The 8,913-nt window shown below is 38.5% G+C and overlaps 1 protein-coding gene across 1 annotated transcript; it reads right to left on the bottom strand.

Moving 5' to 3' along the window:
* Window positions 1–3,724: 3,724 nt before the first annotated feature.
* PIMREG (PICALM interacting mitotic regulator) lies at window positions 3,725–8,335 on the bottom strand (the record flags this gene model as incomplete). Its single annotated transcript, XM_082294506.1, is given in 5 exon segments — window positions 3,725–3,742; window positions 3,744–3,849; window positions 5,949–6,044; window positions 6,844–7,166; window positions 7,980–8,335. Coding segments are annotated over 5 exon segments (834 nt in total). The 5' UTR covers window positions 8,271–8,335.
* Between the last annotated feature and the right edge of the window lie 578 nt (window positions 8,336–8,913).

Raw genomic sequence — 8,913 nt, forward strand, 5'->3', positions numbered from 1 at the left:
TTTGAATAACATTTTTGTTTGCATAAACTAGTGCTCTTGTAATAGATTTTTGCTTGACCAAAGTATTCCTGTTTAGTTTTGTGGCATGGTTTGTATCTATTCAGCATAAAATTTTGTTAGGTGTAAAAATGACAAAGTATTGATAATTCTTACTCATTGGGGTTCATGAGAGCTGTCATTTTTATTTGTTTACATTAAACTAGTCTTAATTTATACAGATTACTTCACTTTTTCCCCTAGTACCTAGGGAAGTCACTTCCAAACAGGTAAAACTTTCACTGCTTATGTAGAAGTGGAACTATTAGTAAACTAGAAAAAAAAAAATTACACACCCTGGTCTATGCAGGACAATGACATTTTTTTCAGAAGCCCCACTATTCTGCAAAATAGCCTTTTGTTTGCCATTACTAGTGAATAAGTTGTCCTGTTTATACATTGCAGTCTTTCTTTAGCCAGGACACTACTAATGTGCGTATTTAACAAATCTTCAATATTTAGATCTATAGTATCATCCTGTCCTTCATGGAATAAATTTAGAAAGGGAAAAAAGTATTTTTTTTCTTGCCTTCTGCATAGTTTTCTGTTTTAAATTTGCTAAAAGCTTTGTTTATAAGCATTTTAAATAATACCCAAAGCCAGTAGGTATTTTACATTTCAAAATTTGTAGGTCCAACAGTTGTTACTGAACAAATAGGATTTCCCCAGGTTTCTTTTCCCCTCTTGCCATCTAGGCCACAGAAAGGTGAGTACATCATCGCAGGACTAGATGACGGGGTACCTTTTTGACAGGCTCATTGGTTTGATAATGGAGAGATGAAGATTATGCACCACAATTTCGTAACTTTTCTGATTAGATTGACATGTGGCATCTGAACTCAAGATCTCTGCATTGAATTGTTCATGTCAGGCATGCAGGGGAGAAAGTGGAACTTTCATCCTCATCTGGAGCTGGTACAGGATAGAATTCCTGTAAACACAAAACTTTCCAGCCTACCTTCTCAGCTTCTCTAAGAGCAATGGTTCTTCATGGTCTGTGTTCATATCTTAAGCAGAAATTGTGGGTTTGGCAAGGTAATTAAGACTTCCTTGCTGTTTAGTTGCTCAAGGTAACTATTTGTTCCTACAAATGAGCCTAAATTCAGAACCCCCATAAAAAATGGAAGTAATAACACATTTTTCTGGATGAAAATATCTGTTTTTCAGAAACGAGGCCTGGAACAGATAGAATCCTGTGCCATGGACTCTGGAATTGGTCATGTTGTTGGCTCTTTCACTCATTTTAGTTCAAGCCCAACAGACGGCAGTTAGCACAGTTTACCCTCTACGTGTATTTATCTCAATAAGCTATCCTTGAAACGGAATGGAATTTTGAGGGGTTGGGGAAAATGGAACAAATTTGACAGTTCATTTGTCATTTGTATGGATGTATAGAACTTAGGAGGGAGAAAAGAGAGAGGCAGGTTTATGGTGACATGCTGGGAGATGGTATAGCAGAGATTGCAACATGATTTACAGATAGCAAGTTTGAAAGGTAGGGTTATTCCTGGATGACTGGTATACAGCCCAGAATGGCAGTCCTCTCACAGAACCCCAAGTCTTATGTATAACTTAGGCAAGCAGGTTATGCATAACTTGTTTTTCTATTTGTTGGGGAGAAAAGGGGCAGTCCCCTTACAACTGAATTCAGACAAAGAAACTTGAAATTGTAGGTGTTCTTTCAGTCTATAGTTTTATTAAGTGCATACTTTTAAATATTGTCAGTGAGAAGGTTCTATCTGGTGACAAATGTTTATATTTCTTATTGCTGCCTTGTAAAGATTCAAAAATGTACAATAATGAATTTCTTAATATGAAATAAGGAGTAAGATTTCTACAACTGCTATAGATTTTGATGTGAGCTGGTTTTTAAAATATTAAAACAGATTAGCCACTTAAATAAAACCTTCCTTGCCTTTAAACAAACAGTGTCACTGATTTTTCTTACCAGTGATTTGGTAAATATTGGATCATCATTGTACATGCCCTAGTAGCTGGTGGAAACATAAAGAGAGGGTATTTGATCTGTCTGAAATAATACTTAGATTGGAGGTCAACTTTTCACAAAACTCCAACCCTCCTTCCTTTTCAAAAGTCACAGAAGAAGGTATTTCACTAATGAGACAACATTTTTGTGAAAGCTTTATAGAAGTAGTTTCAGGACATGCAAAGAATAATTTGGAGATACTATACTTTTCTATACTTCCACATAGAAAAGTTGTTTTAAAACCCTAAAAACCAGCCCACAAAACACACACAAACACTACATCAAGAAATAACATAAGCTAAAACTCTCAGTCCTCTGAAAGTCTAGAAGTCTTCAGGCTGGAAGGGTTGCTTTCATGTTTCCAGGCCTCATTAACTGTTTCAATGTTTTAAAATTGTTTAGTTTGACAATAAAAAGAAGAAAAATTGCAACCAAGTTTAAAATCAATACTTATACGTAAATCATAACTGAATGCTTTTCATATTTATACCTGATACCATTAAAATTTTAGTAACACTGGAACTACTAAGTCACAAGCACATCTTAAAAATTATCAAGTAGAGCAAAGTTTCCCAAATCAGTCTTTCATTTGAAGGTTCATTTTAGAGTGAACATAATCGGAGAAGTCTGCACAAAGCTTACCATGGAAAACAGCCCTGCTGTTGAATTCTAGAAACTTGATGTCTTTGCTTTAGTTTGAAAGACTAAACTTTGTTATAGTGAATGAACTACCAAAAATGGCTTGTCAAACGAATGTTAATTTTTTTTTAAAGTCATTAGAAGCAAGATACAGGTATCAAATGCTAAGTATACATAATCAAAATACTTCCACTGTGATAGTAGCTAATAACAGTAGTTGCAAGAGGTTACATTAATTGTAGTAACAAATTTCTATGTGTAACTAAAAGACAGATTAGCACAAAAGCAATGTGTAACTCAACTGCCAAGATGCTATCTAAAGCAGCAGTAAGAAATTACAAAATTGCTCTTCGATTTGTCTGGAACCAAACTACCTAAGATAGGATTAGTTAGGCTAATCTTTAAGGCCATGTAGTAAGAGTCCTAATATGGCTCTGTTCTTGTGGCATGAGTGACTGCACAGAAGCCTGTTGCTTTGGAATGGCAGTTCTGCCTAGAACTCAAAGAAGCCACTACTGTTTTATTAACTTCCAGCTAATACAATGAATAACTTCTAGTTTGCTAATAACAAAAAAAAAAAAAAAAAAAAAAAAAAAAAAAAAAAAAAAAAGTTAGGCTTTCAAAATAATAGACCAATCTTTTTCACATGAAAAGTACTTGTGCTAAAATTCATGGCCACCGGATACCAGTTAAAACACTAATACTAATATTACCTAGGATTACCCTTCATAAGTCTGTGGCCCTTGCTTTGGCCATTCTTACTGGCCAGTTCAGCATCAGTTTCTAAGTACTTACTGCCTCATGAAAGTCACTTTCAAGATGAACCATCTCCCTCATCTCAGCGGGAGATAACACACTGTAGTTGGTACCATTTTGATTCTCTCTTTACTTGAAAAGAGAAAGCAAGGGAAGTGCTGAGCTGCTTCATGAAAAAAAAAAAATATAAAGTGTAGTGGCTCATTTAAGAGTATAGAGTGCATCCTTTCAGGTGCTATACAGACCTCTCCTTTATATGTGCTCATAAACTTGGAAACATGAAAAAATAGCTACAGCCATCTCTGTCTAGGTACCAAGTGCTTGGATGGAGTTTCTTTGCTTGCCTTCTGATAGCTTGAGATGATTTCAGGGATTGATGTACAGAGTGTGAGTTTTGTGCCATTAGACAGTAGTTTGATATTGCTTGTTGCCTGCAGAAGAACAACAGTACTGCCATTAGCAGCATGAAGTCAGTAGAGCTAATCAACTGGTTGTCACACAAATTGCTGGAAAACAGATGGGAGAAGGGAAGAGGTCTGGTACACTTTCACTGTGTAACTGTTCTAAACACTAGCAAGAAAGTATTTTGTTGTCTTCAATGAACATAAATGGCAGTACACAAATTAAGTACTGCAATATTTTAACTAGCAACAGGAGCATTTCTTGTGATATAACCTAATTCATTAAAATGCAAAACATTAGAACAGTACATGGAATTGGAAACAATCCTTTGAGATCAAGGTTTGCTGCATCATGAAAAAAATGAAAAGGGAGCGCTAACATTAAAACTCATGGCAATTGGATACCAGAACAGAAAATCTCATGCAAGACTAAAGGCACCTCCAAAAAAGTTCATTTCACAACTATTCCAGTAGGCAACTAGGCAGTGACAGAGCACGTTGTATGTATCTGCATATTCAGGAGAACTGTACCAAATTAGTGGAAGCAGTACAGATCACAGCTTAAAGCATCAGTTGAGCATTTGAGACTGCTCTCATTTTTCTTGAAAAGTTACAGCAAAGTGTCTTGCACCCATCTTCATTGCTAAAATAGAACATAGTATTCAGGACATACCTTTCCCTTTAACAAAAAGAACACTTCCAACATAATGGGTGAAGATATTAATGTCACATTCATTTGGGTACAATTGCTGTGTTTAAAAATGTCACCAATACAGTTATGAGCTGCTGTTAATTGTGATAGCATGGATTCAACTGCTACAAAAATTCGAGGCATGGAAAAAAAAGGCTGTAAAATCAGACAGCTCAGGATAATGGTTGATTCTCTCATGCTTTGTGATCATTAGTAACCAGTGAGAACTAAACTTGAATGACAAAAACATTAGTACCAGTAGTTTTCTGGTCTGGGGTGAGAAAAGCTGATGTTTGCATAGGAGGTTCATTGTGAACCCACAAGGACTCACTAGTCCACAATGTAGAGGTGAAGTTCTACAACTGCACAATGATCTGCTGTACCAGAGACAGCCACAGTGAATATGAAGGAAGAACTCTGTGGTTTGGCATAATACTGCCTTAAAGCAGCATGAATTGATAAACCTCTCTCTCTCTAAACAGCAGGTTTTCTCCCCACAGATGCATGCAGGCATAGACAAGGTAAGTGAACAACTACTTTACCTGGTTGCTACTATCTTCAGTTACGAATGAGAGAAACTGTCATATCGCTAGCAGATGGGAGAATATTAGGAGTGACATTTAGTGAACTTTCAAAGGATATGATAAAATTAACTTGATACAAGCTTTACCCTATAGGTATCTAGACATGGTCCCATTGGTAAAAATTTTTGCAATTATCTGGGATGTTAAGCCCTTAACTCTTTGTAGGTAAAGTACTTGATGCTAAACTCTCTAGAGCGTTTGAGGTGCTTGACATTTAGTTATTGAATGCTTGACATGAAGTGTCCTAAGAGAGGAAGAAGTTTAGGGAATCACCCTGTGACAAGACTTCTGACCTTTAATTTTTACTCTCTTAATATGTCTAATTCAGAATGGCATAACCTTCACAAATACAGCAGCCTATCACCTTATGGATTAACCAAGGTGTTTTATAAGAGGCTGCTTCATCTGGGTACCATGGACTGTTTGCTAACATAACGCTACCTAATAAAAGGATTTTTCTTATAGATGTGCAGACATCAGTGACTGTGTCAGTACACTGGAATTTTCCCAGCTCCTCCCCCAGCCTGGACTGGCACCTCTTTTAGACAAGAGTCAGGGAGGTACTCTTCTCACACAAGGTCAAAGGTAGGCTCTTGCTGCTAAAAATCTGACTTCCACAACAAGGAAACTGAAGAAAAGGAGAGCATTTGACAGGTTTTAGAAGCTGCAAATCCAACTGCAGATTTAATCTTCCCAGGTATCTTGAAGGAAAAACGGATGTACTACGTTACACCTGAAAAAGTTCTGCAACTATTCCTCATCCTGAGTTACAGGGACTACTTGGCCTGGAATTGGCTATGTTCAGGTGGGAGGTAACCTGTGCCAAAAGTTGAAGGACACTTAACATTATTTACCTCTCCTCTTTCACAATGGCATCGTCGAGTGCTTGGGAGATACGCTTCAACTGGCAAATCCCTGAGGAGACCAGTTCCAACTCGCAGTCAAACTCTCTGTAAACAGAATGGTCATTGCTAAAGATCAAACAGGACAGGCTGACTAGGCGACACTACTCAAGCCTCCATCCCTGCAGAGGTAACTCGTTACCTCTAGACTTTACCCAGAGAAGTTTAGGGCATTGGTAGGGTTAGGGTCTTAATTCCATTGGCCAACTGCTTCATATCTCCATTCATCCCCCAGACAGCTACCTTCCAACTCAGACACAGGATTCAGATTCACGAGGCTTGGATTCAACTTCTAGCTTTAACCTTTCTCGCGACTTTTACCAAAAGAAAAACCTATGGGCACATTATTAAGTATTTCCCTAGCTCACAACCCTTGATCTAATTTGTGTTTGTTCTTTGAGGCAAGAATCTGTCTACGTTCTATAAAGAACTCAGCATAAGCAGAGCAATTCCTGGTATCTTCACAAGACAAATAGCAGCTTTGGAAAAGATACAATGAAATAGGAGCGAGATACATACAGGGCATTTGCCTTTACCCAGCAAAGAACTCAGGTATGTCTCTAGCATCTGATGGGCACTGGTGCTGAGAAACAGTGCAAACTTACCCAGTGGGAGAGTGATTTTTTAAAAGTTCCTGTCAGCAAAAAATTACTTTTTTATGTTTCAGCTTTATGCAGAGCTCAGTCCCTGTCTACACAGGGAGCTGGAACTACTTCCTTAACTATTCGAGCAGCACACCCCTTCAGGAGAATAGGACAGTAAACTGCACACCTTGCCTTTCACTTTACCAGGTATTCTAATCAGAGTAATTAAAAAAAAAAAAGACTTACAAAAGAATGTAACTTACATCTTCCTGCTGGAAGGAGCAGGTGATGAATAAGGGCTCTTCAGTGCTGCTGCTCTTCTTGATCTCCGGAGAGAGACAGCATTTTTACCAAGCCAGGATGAGAAATCCCTCCATTCTCTATGTTCTGACACCCTTGTTGGCCCAAGCAAGGCCCTTTTGCTGGACCTTGGAGTGCCTTTGGAACTGGCTGCTGGAGTAACACTCTTACAGCAAGGTGTAGTACTTCCTTTTTTGGTAGAACTGGTCGCACAGCCTCTGCTGATGGATTCAGCTGGAAAGGTCACCATTGACCGTACTGGGCTTTGGCAAGACTTCTGTATTTTCTGAAAGAAGCATTAGACATGTTAGGCTAAATTAACTCAATTAGCCTAGAGTTTGGAACCAGGAAGACTAGGAACATTTGGGCTGAATGCCTAGCTTCCATTCTTGTATCAGGTTTCAACTAACATGAATGCATCTCAACCTCTGTACTCATTTGCATTGTAGGAGTCACTTGCTTCCCTAACCCCTGGCACTCATCAAGGACTTCAGAGCAGGCATTGGGACAAACCTCCTGCTGCTCTCATGCTGGAAGAAGTCAAGCTCCCCAACACAGAACTCATGCATTTAAAAATCTGAGGTCTCCAACAAAGGGAAGTGCAACCTCAAATCTGCTACCCTGCTACCTTGTAGCAGGTTTTGTCAGTCTAAATTTAGATCAACTATAATGAAGAACATGCTAGTAAATAGTATGGGTACAGGAGAATAAATAAAAGAAAAAAAATCCAAAGTGCTGCACGTTTCTCAGTAACAATTCTTTGCAAGTGATGGCAGTCTCTACCCAGCTTCCTCCGTGTGAAGGCTGCTCTGCCATACATGATTAAATACAGTAGGGGAAAAGCTTTTATTTCATAATAAAATAAAATGTTTTCACCTTGCTCCATGTTCAGCTAGATCCATAATTTGCCTGCCTATACTTTAGGAGAAGATATTAAAGATTTTAAAAGTTAGTAGTTGTCTCATAGCTACTAAGTCGTGCAAGTGCATGGGAATGGACTCTCTGGAATACAGCACTCAGTACAGATTTCAGAAATCTTAGTACTGGAGTTGAAGCCAAAACTAAACTCTATCCATGTTCCACTGCAAAGGCAAAGTACCTGGGACACTGTTCCAAAAGCATATTTTGCTGTTCTTTTAATAGTCTGGAGAGTTTGGCATCTCTGTCTTGGTTCCAGACTTTCCCTAGTTGGGGTTTTATGAAAATTCAGCTCTAGTCGCTTTAATGGTACCCGTTTCCTTAGAGACATGCGAATGGTATTGAGAGAACTCAGAGAGGCCCTTCTCTTGAATTTGTCAGGCACAGGGCTCTCATTCTCACTGAGGTCAGCTAGGAGCTGGTGTTTCCGCCAGGCCACTGTTGCTTTGACATTTTGAAGCACAGATGCCATCTTGTTCCAGTTCTTGGTCAGCCTTATTTCTAAACAATCAAAATGAAAGCAAAGCTTAGACAGAACAAAGTACAAAGCAGTGTAAAAAAAAGAGAAATGGAAACTGTGGCACAATATATTTGGTTACACTTGCCTGAAACAAGAAAACCAGAGCTGAGCAGACTTTTACTTGGAGGCTTGAAAGAGAACAGGATTGATTTCTACAGCCGTTTAGGCTTGTGCAAATCCATAAAGAAGCCTCATACTGCAATTCCACTGCTAATTTGAGAGATAGAATGCTCTATGAGTGCAATTTTTTTGTTTGTGTCTCAGATCAAGATCTGGTATTCCCAAATTTTTGCCTTCTTTATCAAAAACAACCTTCCACTGCGAGACAAGTTTACGCAGCTGCTGTTGTCTCCTGCTGTACTTGCTAGCTGAAGGCTCCTGCTTCAGTCACAGTTATGATTGTGGAAACGTAAGTCCTGAAACAGACAGGATTATTATTAGTAGAAGGTTTTGGTGGGAAGGGCTAAAATGCCAGTTACCTAAATCCCATATGACAATTCAAACATATGTACACATATACTTTCAATTCTTGATTTTTCACTTGCTAGCAAATATGATTCAGGTGAAATGTCCCGAGAGAGCCACTGCCGTCCTA

Source organism: Coloeus monedula (assembly GCF_965178545.1).
Source record: "Coloeus monedula genome assembly, chromosome: 20".
Lineage (NCBI taxonomy): Eukaryota > Metazoa > Chordata > Aves > Passeriformes > Corvidae > Coloeus > Coloeus monedula.